The 12,127-nt window shown below is 57.8% G+C and overlaps 2 protein-coding genes across 8 annotated transcripts in view; one reads left to right on the top strand and one right to left on the bottom strand.

Moving 5' to 3' along the window:
• The window catches only part of Evc (EvC ciliary complex subunit 1), a 32,593-nt gene extending 30,805 nt beyond the window's left edge, over positions 1 to 1,788 (bottom strand). For 4 of the 5 annotated variants that reach the window (XM_070012949.1, XM_070012951.1, XM_070012950.1 and 1 more), the window contains exon 1: positions 985 to 1,155. In XM_070012949.1, coding sequence (XP_069869050.1) covers positions 985 to 1,155 — 171 coding nt within the window. Of the gene's footprint in view, positions 1 to 984; positions 1,156 to 1,730 lie in introns of those variants that run through there. The other variant, XM_070012952.1, reaches the window with a different exon arrangement.
• A 96-nt stretch (positions 1,789 to 1,884) lies between these two features.
• The window catches only part of Evc2 (EvC ciliary complex subunit 2), a 55,191-nt gene continuing 44,948 nt past the window's right edge, over positions 1,885 to 12,127 (top strand). The window contains exons 1-7 of one of the 3 annotated variants that reach the window (XM_070012947.1): positions 1,885 to 1,985; positions 4,101 to 4,155; positions 5,021 to 5,184; positions 5,975 to 6,043; positions 6,920 to 7,106; positions 9,581 to 9,690; positions 11,701 to 11,754. In XM_070012947.1, coding sequence (XP_069869048.1) covers positions 1,962 to 1,985; positions 4,101 to 4,155; positions 5,021 to 5,184; positions 5,975 to 6,043; positions 6,920 to 7,106; positions 9,581 to 9,690; positions 11,701 to 11,754 — 663 coding nt within the window. In that variant the 5' untranslated portion in view covers positions 1,885 to 1,961. Of the gene's footprint in view, positions 1,986 to 3,428; positions 3,488 to 4,100; positions 4,156 to 5,017; positions 5,185 to 5,974; positions 6,044 to 6,919; positions 7,107 to 9,580; positions 9,691 to 11,700; positions 11,755 to 12,127 lie in introns of those variants that run through there. The other 2 variants (XM_070012946.1, XM_070012948.1) reach the window with 2 other exon arrangements.

Here is a 12,127-nt window from a genome sequence, read left to right as displayed (position 1 = left end):
TGCCTTTTAAATTCTAGGGAAAGTGTTTTCCAACTTGAATTTCTGTCCAACTGGGGTGACCAAGCCACACCGGCTGGTTCAGGGGCTAGCCTAGGCTGACTTCTACCATATGGGATTTCTGCAGACCACTCCGCCAGGTATGGCCAACTCAAGCTCTGGTGTTAGGGTTCAGACACACAGGGGTGGGGGGTCCTGCCTCGATGGGACCCCAGAGCCTCCGCCGTCCTGCGCTGAAGAGTGAGAGCGGCCAGGATCCCGCACGCCCGCGACCCACAGGGCGGCTGCGTAGAACAGACTAGGCCGGGCTGACCTGAGCTAGGGCCACCCAGAACCCTGGTCCTCACAGAACACAGTGGTTTGGGGATCCACATCTGTTGTTTGGATTCCGTGCCTCAGTTTCCTTGTATGCGAAATGGGCACATGGGTGGGGTTGCTTCAGTGCCCTGTGGCGGATAAAGGCTTTCTCCATCTCAGGCCTTTTTAATTTTTGCTTCACCCTGCGACTCCTTCAACTGGCAGCGGCCAGATCTCCCCCTGCCCACCCAGACACCATCCAGCCCCTGCTCCCCCCCCCCCCCCCCCCCCCGCCCACCCAGACGCCATCCAGCCCCTGCTCCCAACAAAAGTTGGTTTGGTGAGTGGAAAAATCCGAGGCAGGGCTGGGCTCCTGGGCAGCCCCCCTCTGCCCACTCCTGGGAGCCCGGGCGCCTCTGCTAGCACTGTACCCAAACTTGGTCCTGCAGACGGGGAAACTGAGGCCCGGGGAGGGGTGTCAAGATCAGCGGGCAGGGTAGCATTCAGCAGACACCTGTGCGAGGCCCCAGGCCGGAGCCCCCGAGGCTCTGCCCGTGACTCTCCCGGGAGGCCGGGGCGGCCGCGCGCCAGGCAGGCCATCGCCCCCGGGGGCACGGGGCGCAGGGCCCCCGCGGAGGAAGAGGAGGGCGCCCCGCGCGCCCCGTTCACGCCGCCCGCCCGGGGACCCACCTGGCGCGGGCGCGGGCGGCGGGCGCGGCCGCCGAGCCAGAGCCCCAGGCCCAGGCCGAGCGCGGCGCCCAGCAGCAGCGCGGGGACCAGCAGCGCGGGCAGCGGCCGCACGGCGTCCCGGCCCAGCCGCAGCCGCGCCTCGGCCGCGCAGGCCGCCGCGCCGCGGGCCATCGGGGCGCCGGGCCGCGGACCCGCGCCCCACCGCGCCGAGCCCCGGGGGCCCCGGGCCGTGCGCTCCCGACCTTCCGGTCCTGGCGGTCGTCTTCCCGCCCTCCCCCGCCCCCCGGGCCCTTCCCTCCTCCCGGAGCCGAGGGAGGAGCCAGCGCCGCCCGCCCCAAACTTTGCGGCCCCCCTTCTGCTCCCCGGCCCGCTCTGCGCGCACTGAGCATGCCCGGCCGGACGCGCCTTCCAGGGGCGGCTCCAGGCCAGGGGTCCCGGTGTAAGCCTGGCCTGGGGCCTCTGGGGGCGATGCGGGGGGGGGGGACACCTTGAGTTCTCACTCCCTGTCTCCCCAGGCCGGGGGTGCGGTGGGTGGAGGATGCAAATGGCCCTCACTTCAGGAAGAAGCTCCCTGAAGTGCCCAGCCCCGCGGCCAGCCCCCCCCCCCAGCCCTGCCCAGAGACCTTTTGCCTCTGAACTTGTTCCCTTGTGATCTTTGTTATCTTTGTCTCCATCCTGGCAGTGTCCCGCCTGCTCCGGGAGAGCCAGCCTCACACCCAGAGGCTAAGAAGCTGAAGTCCACCCACCTCCATCCTTGCAGCTCTCCAGGCAAAGAATTCAGGCAAGACAAAAAAGTGGTGTAAAAGTGATCAGAAATATAATAGGAAATAGGCCGAGAACCGTGCAGTTCGGGATGCGGCTATGCCGGGGGAAGACGGCTTTACTACATCTTCAGCAGTCTCTAACCGGTCTCCCGGGTACAGGCCGTGAGCATTAGATGTAAGGAGAGGAGGAATTCGGGTCGGGTGCAGCGTGGCATGGTTGAAGAGCCCCAGTTACAGGTGAGGCCTGGCAAGTGGTCATTAGCTCAGCTCTGGTTCTTCTAGGTCCCGGAGAAGCCCCTAGCATCAACTTGAGGGGTGGTCAGGTACGCAGAAGATGATTCTTCTGGTTCCAGGGTGCAGCCTGATCATGACTGCTAATTATCCTCACTTGTGAATAATCTGTCCTGCAGGGCTCTGCTGTTCCTTCGGGGTCGGTGTTAGTCCTTTGTCATGAAAACGTTACAGGTCCATCTGTCCTTCCTGGACCCTGTGGTGATTGCAAAAGTAACTGGAGAGAAGGCTCAGAACAATGGCAGACATGTGGAGGCAGAGATGGCGGGCAGAAGCAGCTTCAGTGTCTGTTAGGAACGCTTTTCACAGATGGAGAGCGGCTTGGCTCGGTACTGAGAATCAGCGTTAGTCTGTGGGGTCTGAGCACTTCCTGCGATCACCTGTGGGAAACCCCCACATCCCAGGCCCTTTCGGCAGGGGGAATTCGGACGTCTAATCAGTGCGTTCTCTCCCTGTGGTCTCAGGGGCCTTTGCAGAGAACCTGTGGGTGAGGCGGGCTCGGAGCTCTCCGAGACCCCAGGACACCTGGACGGGGGCAGCAGCTCCTCCCCTGGGGGGGGGCATTGGCTGATAGATTCTCTGACCCTCAGACACTATTGAGTCTGAGGCCAGGAAAAATCTGTCCTGAGGGGAGCAGGGCTGCCAGGCTGCGCTGGGAGACGGAGCGGACCCCAGACGGAGCGGACCCCTCTTCCCAGCGGGCTCAGGAAGGAGGCCGGGGCAGGGATGGGGAGAGGGGGAGGCAGGTGTCCTCCCGGGCTCCAGGCCCCGCGGGTTTAGGAGGACAGCCGGCTCTGCTGCTCCCCAGGAACGCAGGGTTACCCCACAATCTAGGGCCGGCCTTGCTGGGCCGGGCCTGGGTGGCGTTGAACCCCAACAGGAATTGAGTCCCCGCGCCCGTCTTCTGTGCGCCCCTCCTGTCGCCCCCTCACCCCCGCCCCATGCTGTCCTGTCCCGCACATCTGCCCTGCTAATCGCTTTCCCAAGGGGAAGACCTGGGGTCCAGCGCCTGGAACCAGGGAGTGTCTGGGTGGGGGGAGGTGAGTTGGGATCTAGGGAGTCCCGTGCAGTCTGGGTCGGGCCTCCGTCCCCGAGCCTCCACGCGGGTCCTCCTCGGCCCCGCGCCCGTCGGGGCGCCCGGGCCCCGCCCGCTCCAGGCCTCCGAGTTGGGCAAACTTTGGGCGGCGGCGCGCACGGAGCATGCGCGGCGGCGGGGCGGGCCCGGGTCCGGAAGCGCCGAGTCCCGGGCCATGGGCGCCCCGGGCGCCGGCGGCCCCGCCGCGCGGGTGCTGGCCGCGGGCGTCCTGGCCGCGGCCCTGGCGCTGGGGGCCCCGGGCTGGCCCCGCGAAGGCCCGGGCCGCCCCCGCCGCGCGCAGCCGCCCCCCGAGCGCGCCGCGCCTCCCCCGGCCGCGCCCGCCCCGGACCCGCCCTCCGGACGGGGCGCGCGGGTGAGCGGGGCGCGGGCCGGGGGCCACGGGAGGGGGCAGCGGGGAAGGGGCCGGCTGTGCGCGCGGCGGGCCGGGGAGGGAGGACCGGATCAGGGAGGACGGGGAGGGAGGACCGGATCAGAGAGGACGGGGAGGGAGGATCGGGAGGGAGGACGGAGAGGACGAGGAGGATGGAGAGGGAGGATCGAGATCAGGGAGGACGGGAGGGAGGACCGGATCAGGGAGGACGGGAGGGAGGACCTCAGGAGGGAGGCTCGGGGAGGGAGGACAAGGGAGGATCAGGGAGGATGTGGAAGGAGGACCGAGGAGGGAGGACCCGAGGCTGGGTCCCACCATGTGGCAGCCTGTAGCTCGCATCTGACTGGGGACAGGGGGAGCAGGCACAGTGGGGTGGTGGCAGCTGGGCCCAGGGTCAGGGTTCGAGTTCTGCTCTGCCTCCTAGGAGCTCTGTGTCTGAGGGTGACTTTGTTAGCTTCGGTGCCTCACTTTCTGGGGCTACGTGGGGGTGCTTGGGCAAGAGGAGCAGCTGTCCCCATGGCAGCTGGCCGTGACAGTGGCCGCCGCCCACTTCTCAGGGTTCTGTTGTCTGTTCTTTGTGCCCTTGAACTTCCAGGACCTGTGCTGTGTGACCCGGCCGCCCGTGGGAGGTGCTGGTTTGGGGTTTGCAGGTGAGTGTTGCTTCTGGGGGCCTCAGCCAGGGCACTTGTGTGCTGTTGCTGCGGCAACAAATCTCACAAACTTCCTGGCTTTAAACAAGCCGCATTTGTTCTCCTCCAGTCTGCAGGCCGGGTCGGGGTGTCCACAGGGTGGGCTCCTCCGGGGCAGGGCCAAGAGTCGGGGTGTCCACAGGGAGGGCTCCTCCGGGGCAGGGCCGTGGCCTGGCCTCTCTAGCGTCTCCAGCTGTATTCCCTGCACCGCTCGGGTCATGCCCCGCCCCCACTTTGGAGTCAGCTTCAGCGTCCTGTCCCTGTCTGTCTCTCCCTGACACTCGGCGTCCAGCCGGACCACCCACCAAATCCCCACCCAGCCCCTGGTTGAATCACATCTGCAGAGCTCCTGTTTCCAAAAGGTCACACTTGGACCTTTTCTACCTTTTCTGTGATTAGAGGCATCCCCTGTTCATCACACCAGGTGTCAGAAATGAGCTGAAACGTTAGCTGTAAGCAAGGGGACTTGATTGGCTCTGTCATTCGTGGGCTGCAGGCCCAGTAGGATCCAGGAACGGAATGTCTGATTCCCAGGAACGTCCCATGCCTAGTGGGTCGATTGGTGGCCAGCACACACTCAGAGGAGGGCTCCCCCTCAAGGGACACCCCTAAGTCCTTGGCTTCCCCACCCACACAAGTGTCTCTTGTTCCTGGCAAAGAGAGACCAAGTCATTCATTCATCATTCATGCAAGCATTGTTGGAGTAAGCACTTACTCAGTGTACTATTTCCAGGTTCTTGTGCGCTCTGTGTGTTGCCTCGAGTTTAACCCCAGGCCTCAGGGCCTTTCTGCATTACGTAGTGTGTGCTTGGCTGTCTTGCAGCAGGAGGACCACTCAGAATGAAATGCAACAAGGAAGCTGCAGGCTGCGCCTCACCCCTGACTTCTGCCGCCTCCCCTGGGCTCTGGACCCATTCCTTCTTTGTGTTCCTGCCGCCGTGGCCCCAGAAGAGCTTGGTTAAGAGAGAGTTTCCTTTAGCCCAGCGCCTGGTAAGTCACAAGTAGTATGTGTGTGTGTGTGTGTGTGTGTGTGCGCGCGCGCGCGTGTGTATGTGTGCGTGTGTGTGTGTGTGTGCGTGTGCGTGCTGCTTGTAGCACTGTCCCTTAGTTTTTCTTTTAAAACATGTTTAAGGGAGTGAATCAAGCCTATAGTCCCAGCTACTTGGGACACAGTGTAGAGACTTGTGGTTTGATATCAGCCTGGGCATAAGTGTTTGTAAGACTTTATCTCAACTGACGGCTTCAGGCAGTGGTGTGCTCCTATCGTCCCAGCAATGCTGGGAAGCAGGAACAGGAGGATGGCAGCCCAGACCAGCCTGGGCATAGATAGAGACCCCATATCAAAAATTACCAACACAGCCGGGTGCCAGTGGCTCATACCTGTAATCCCAGCTGCTTAGGAGCTAAGAGCTTCGGATCGTGATTTGAAGCCAGCCCAGACGTTTATCTCCAATTAACCACTAGAAAACTGGAAGTGGTGATGTGGCTCAAGTTGAAGAGTGTTAGCCTTGAGCTAGAAAAGCTCAGGGGCAGTGTCTAGATTCTGAGTTCAAGCCCCACAACCAGCCAAACTGCCTCCCCCACCAAAAAACCCCCACAGAACACTGAGAGCTGGTGGAGTGGCTCACATGGTAGAGTACCCGCTTAGTAAGCATATAGTTTTGAGTTCAACCCCCAGCATCGCCAAAGCACAACAGTAACCCAGCACTTGATACCGTGTCCTTATTAAGGTGTGAACCATGCCGCGTTTCACTTTCTTGGTTTCTGTATTTCGCTGTAGCATGGTCATGCCTCTGGTGAGGTTCCAGGACCTTCTGACACCGGAGTGACTTTTCAGAAATGTGCGCTGGTAAGTTGCCATGAGTGGCCTGTACTTGAAGAGAAATTAAGCAGTGATGGGAGTGAATATGTGCCCGTCTGCGGGGCGGCGCACATCTGTAATCCCAGTGACTCAGGAGGCTGAGATCTGAGGATCGAGATCCCAAGCCAACCCAGTAAGAAAGTCTGTGAAACTCTTTATCTCCAACTAACCAGTAAAAGTCCAACAGTGGAGCTGTGGCTTAAATGGAAGAGTGTTAGTTTTGAGGAAAAACAAAAAGAAAGCAAGCTCAGAGACAGTGCTCAGCCCTGAGTTCAAGCCCCAGGACTGGCACACAAAAATAGTGATGAATCTTGGGCTGTGTTGCTCCTGCCAAGTGTATAAGTGTGTAAGAAATGAGGTCTAATGTCTGGGGGACTCTAGGATTAGGGGCTTTTGGGGGGAAAGAGTTGAATTATTAGTATTATTTTTTTCTGCTGCTACTAGGGCTTGAACTCAGGGCCTGGACACTGTCCCTTAACTCTTTCATTCAAGGCCAGCACTCTACTACTTGAGTCATAGCTTTACTTCTGACTTTTTTTTTTGGTAGTTGATTGGAGATAAACATCTTACAGACTTTTCTGCTGGGGCTGGCTTTGAACTGTGATCCTCAGATCTCAGCCTTCTGAGTAGCCTGGATTACAGGTGTGAGCTACCTGACTATGGTTGTGCACTTGGGATCTTTGTTTCCTTCACGATTTTCTGAAGGAGTAATTCGCTGTCTGGGTCTCAGTTTCTCGACAGTGTTTCTTCTTGGCCCTCCAAGGGCTTGCAGCTCAGATGGAACCTGATAAACATCTCAGGCATTCTGAGACCCGGTGTGCTCACGTGGGGAATGTGCCCTCCTTCCCTCTCCTCCTGTCCTAGGTGTCGGGGCCCAGTGAGTCACAGACCCTGCATGTGCGACTGATTGTGAACAACACCAGGACACCTGTGTCCACCAACCTCTCGGATCTGCTACTCATGGACTCCATTTCTGGTCTCATCATCAGGGAGTCAGTTGGAAATAAGACTGGGGATGGACTCCAGGCTTTCAAGAAGAGGTTTCTGCATGGTAACGGCTACGCTCACCCATCAGGGATGTCAAAAATAGGGGTTCTCAGATATGAGCTGGAGGTGTGAGCTGTTCACAGGGTCACAGGGTCAAGCATCATGGTGGATCTGCTTAGTGCGGTTCACAGGTTACTGCTCAGAATCTTATTTCTTATCTTAGACAGAAGTGAGATTCTAGGAAAGAGCTCTCTGTTTTTCTTCAAGTGTAGATTCAAATTTTGTTTTTATTTTTTGCTTTTGTGTTGGACCTGGAGCTTGAACCCAGGCTTGGGCGCTGTTCCTGAGCTTTTGTGCTCAAGGCTAGCACGCTACCACTTCTGGCTTTTTGGTTAATTGGAGATAAGTGTCTCACGGCTTTTCTTTTCCGGGTTGGCTTTGGATGGTGATCATAGGTCTCAGCCTCCTAGGTAGCTGGGATTACAGATGTGAGCCAATGGCTCCTGCCTTAGAGATGCAATCTTTTTTGTTGTTGGTCATGGGGCTTGAACTCTGGGCCTGGGCGCTGTCCCTCAGCTCTTCAGCTCAAGGTAGGTGCTCTACCACTTGAGCCACAGCGCCACGTCCAGTATTCTGGTGGTTTATTAGAGATAAGAGTCTCACAGACTTTTTCTGCCTGGGCTGGCTTTGAACCGCGATCCTCAGATCTCAGCCTCCTGAGTAGCTAGGATTATAGGCATGAGCCACTGGCACATGGCACAATTTTTATTTTATGAATGGTAGGGTTTCCCTGGTGTCAACCACCAACCTCATGACTCAAATTCCCATCCCTTGGGAAGAAAGACAGCTCGTTTTGAGTTGCACTGGACGGAGGTAGGAGTGGGTGGACAGCCTCAAGAAACATGCTCACATGCTGTTTAGATGTGTTCACCCATGTTTAAGCATGTTCTCTGGTATGTTAGTCAGCTTTCTGTTACTGTAACAACAAACCAGAGGCAATCAACTTATGAGGAAAGGTTCGTTTTGGCCTATCTTTGTGGATGTTTTTAGTTTATGACTGGTTGGCTCCTTTGCTCTGGAGCTATGGTGGTGGCACATTGTGGCTGGAGCAGGTGTGGTGGAAGAAAGCCATTTGGTGTATAACAGATAATTGGAAGGTAAAGGGCTGGACCCCACAGACCCCTGGGAGGGCTCACTCCAGTGTCTGGGCCTTAAGTATCCCCCCACCTCCCAAGCGTTGAACACATGGGTCTTGGGGGCCTTGGTTGGACCCTGGAGGGTTTGCAAACTGCTTGGGTTGGCTTGCCCAGGTTCCCTCCAGAGGCGAGCCATCACTGGCTAGTTAGGCAGGGATTAGAACCAATTCTGGGAGCTAGGTGTTACCATGACACAGTCCATTTTGCTAGGGGCGGAGACTCGCTTTATTCCTGGCCAATAGCTCACATTCAGATGAGGAAACAGTCACTGGGGGGGGTGAGAAACTTGTCTTCATGGGTGCTATTATTTTTTTAATTTTTTTTTTTATTTTTGGTCGGTCGTGGGGCTTGAACTCTGGGCCTGGGCGCTGTCCCTCAACTCTTCAGCTCAAGGCGAGCGCTCTACCACTTGAGCTACAGCGCCACTTCCCATGGGTGCTATTATTATTAGATGCTTTTCTCTCACTAAAGCCAGTGTCATGGTGGTAGAAGCCTGTTATAATCCCAGGAACTCAGGAGCTGGGGGGGTGGGGGGAAGGGTAGGTCAGCCTGAGAGAAAAGCAGGAGAGCCTATCTGAAAACAAAAGCGCAGAGGGGTGGGGACGAGGCTCCAGAGGTGAACGTCAACCACAGTACCACAGCCAAAAGTTAAAACGAATATGAAACAAGGCCTTTTAAGGAAAATAGTGGTTCAGAGAGGGAGGAGTTGGCTGCTAAGTAAGTCAACCTCTCCTGGCCTCAGTTTCTCCTCCTGTACCTTACAGAAAAGCATGTCCACCACCTCCCTCCTCCTCTTTGTGGACAGGAGAGCTAATGTACTGCAGTGCAGGGAGTGGCCATGCTGTGTGTGCAGGTCCGGTGATTATTCCCATCGTCACCTCTTTGTCACCGTGCCTTCCTTGTCTTCGCTTTTGTCCTTTGGTCAAAGCTAAGTGAACCATTTCAGGACTTTTAAAACAACCAGCCCATCCCAGGACTGCTGTGCTGCCTCAAGCTTACAGGCCACCTGGGGCGGGGGGGGGGGGGGGCGGGGGGCGCTGTGGGTGGTTGGGGCTGGGAGAGGGCAGCCCTGTCTGGGGTAGTGGGCCAGCGCAGGCCTGGGCATCCAGGAGCGGCTAGGTGTGGCTGGCTTACCCTCTTGTTACCCACTCCGAGAATCCCCTCACCCAGGTATATGAAATCTCCAGGCTTCTTGCTGTAGGCCTGGTTGTGCTCGGTGAACTGCTGGGATGGGGTGTGGCTGGGTGGGGGCGTGGTCAGATTGGGCGTGGTCCCGTGGGGGTGGGGTCATCAGCGTGGGGCCGGGCCTTTTCCTAATGCTCCGGTGTTTCTCTCTGAGCAGTAGGAGACTCGTACTTGGTCAGCTACACCGCCTCACTGGACTCAGGAGCCATTGGTGCTGGGGAGAGCCTGCGTCTTCCTGCATGGCTCACCTTCCAGAGCCTGTCACCGGTATTTAGTCTCACTTTCATTTGTCTTGTCACTGCCGAGGGAGGTAAGGGCAAAGGGCCGTCCTGACCTCCCTGCTTCTTCCCTCTCTCCTTTCCTTCTTCCCTCCTTCCTTCCTTCCCATACATCCTCCTTTTTTCTTCCTTATTTTTTCTCTTTTCTTTCTTTTTTCCTCTTTCTCTCCTTCCCTTCTCCCTCCCTCCCTTCTTCCCTTTCTCTCTCCCTTCTTTCCTTTCTTCCTTCTTCTCTTCCTCCCTTTCCCTCCCTCTCCCTCCCTCTCTGATACCACACTGGAATAAGGGTATGGCCTCTCTGCCCTGCTAGTAGCCTCAGTGACTTGTTACCTTATTTCAGAAGATAGACTTCACATGTTTTTTTCTCTTAGTGCTATATTGGCTTGAACTCAGGACCTGGGCACTGTCACTTAGCTTTTGAGGCTGATGCTCTGCCACTTGAGCCAAGCTCTACCTCTGATTTTTGGTAATTAACTGGAGAGCAGAGTCTCATGGACTTTTCTACCCCAGGCTGGCATTGAATGGTGATTCTCAGATCTCAGCCTTCTGAGTAGCTAGAATGACAAGTACGATGAGCCACTAGATAAACTTGTGCAACGCAAAATGCCACAGAATGGGACCCTGGATTAATCCCCAGGCAGCCATCCCAGAGGTTCTGACACACACGGGCATAAATACACCGGAGCAGACGTGATGCCAGGCCAGAAAGCCCAGGGGCTGCTCCACAGTCATCCACTCCGTAAAGACTCAGCTTCAAAAAGCCTGCCCCTCCTGAACTTTGACTCCTAGGAGTTTGGTGTCCGTGGAGGCTTTCCTTTGGTCGCCTGCTGCTTCAGGTGACTTGCCTCTTTCCCTCAGCAGCCGGACCAGCACTGGAGGCGGAGAAATCTGTCATAGCACTGGCTTGGGAGTTGGGCAGGTTGCTGAGCTCATGGACTTCAAGACCAGGCTACAAACAGGAAGCCCAGCCCGAGACCTCCCCCCGTGCTGCAGACTCTGAGATCTGTTGGACACCAACATGATACCATGAGTAGAAAGTTTCACACCTGTCTGGGTGTGAGAAGTCCTAGTCAGCATGCAGTTGCACTTAAGTGCCGTATAAAGTGACGCTCAGGGTCATAATGATTTGGTGTTTAGACTTAGTCCCATCCACCCATAAGATCTATGCAAACATCTGCAGCTATGTGCTGATACACACAGGCATAGGCAAATATTCCAAGAAGCTGAAATCTGGAAGCTTGCTGGTCACACACATTTTGGGTAAAGGATGCTGACCTGTGTCCTGGCAGTCCTCCTGCCTCCAGTAGTAACTAGAACGAGTAGCCCAGCTCTCCTGCCCACCATGGCTCTGGCTGCACAGCCTGCTGTCTGTGCACCAGGGGGCCTCCCGCTCCAGCGTCCAGACGGTTCTATACCAGGCCCCTGTGAGAAGGCTGACCAGGGACGGGCAGGTGCACGCCGGCCGCCTGGCTTCCACCACCGCCCTGTGCTGCCGTCCGTTCCTCCGCTGCTGCATTCCCCGGGGAGAGGGGTGGATGCCGTGTGGTGCTGCCACATGACCAGCGTGACACGCCCCCCCCTCGTGCTTTCCATTCCTGTGCTTCTGGGCAGGGCAGTATTGAGGGCGTGGGAACAGTCCCTGGGGCGTTGGGGTTCGAGGATCTGTGCGTCAGAATGAGTATGCACTTGAACCTGGGCGTCCGCACACCTCTGGGAGGCAGATGCTCGGAGTACAGGTGCCTGGCTGGGACATGCCTGGCACACCGGGGGGAGCAGCCAGGTCCCTTGCAGGCTCACGGCGTGACTCTTCAGGGAACTTGGCGCTTGTGTCCCACCCACAGGCCTGCCCCCTCCCTCCCGCCTTCAAGCGGCCCCCTGACCCCCACACGCTCCGCCTGACCTCAGCCAGCGGCTCGCAACCTGCCCGGCCACGTTGACTTGGAAGGAGCCAGAATATTACCCCATGGTTGACTCAAGTGTTTCTCCTTTCTTTTTCTAGAACCGAACAGAGCTCCAAGCCCACGTCACCCTAATAGCAGAGGAAGAGATAAGGGTAAGATAAGCCCTGCTGCCTCACACAGCCTTCCCGCGCCATGCTCCCTTCGGCTTGTGGGGGGTTGGCCACCTACCTTGACCTCACCTACCTTGACCTTGATGCTGGAGGCTCCCTGCAGGGTCTCGGGCCCCTGGGGGCTCTCTGGCTGCCTGGCTGGTTTCCTAGGTGGCCTTCGGTCTGGGCTGGATGGGCTATGCGTAGCCTGGACACCGCAGTACTATCTGCACCTCTCTTTGCTCCGTCCTGTCCGCAGCATTTACCACCAGGTCTGGGGCGGCTGTCGGTGATGATGTGTTGTCTTCAGATCAGGGGGTCAGGCAGGAGTTATGCTGTGCCCGTGAGTTCTTTTCCATGTTCTTCAGTGGGATCG

This window comes from Dipodomys merriami, unplaced genomic scaffold (genome assembly GCF_024711535.1).
Source record: "Dipodomys merriami isolate MVZ:Mamm:240054 unplaced genomic scaffold, mDipMer1.0.p SCAF_9, whole genome shotgun sequence".
NCBI lineage: Eukaryota > Metazoa > Chordata > Mammalia > Rodentia > Heteromyidae > Dipodomys > Dipodomys merriami.
Note: the sequence above shows the minus strand (reverse complement) of the source record. Positions and strands in the feature narration are given on the sequence as shown.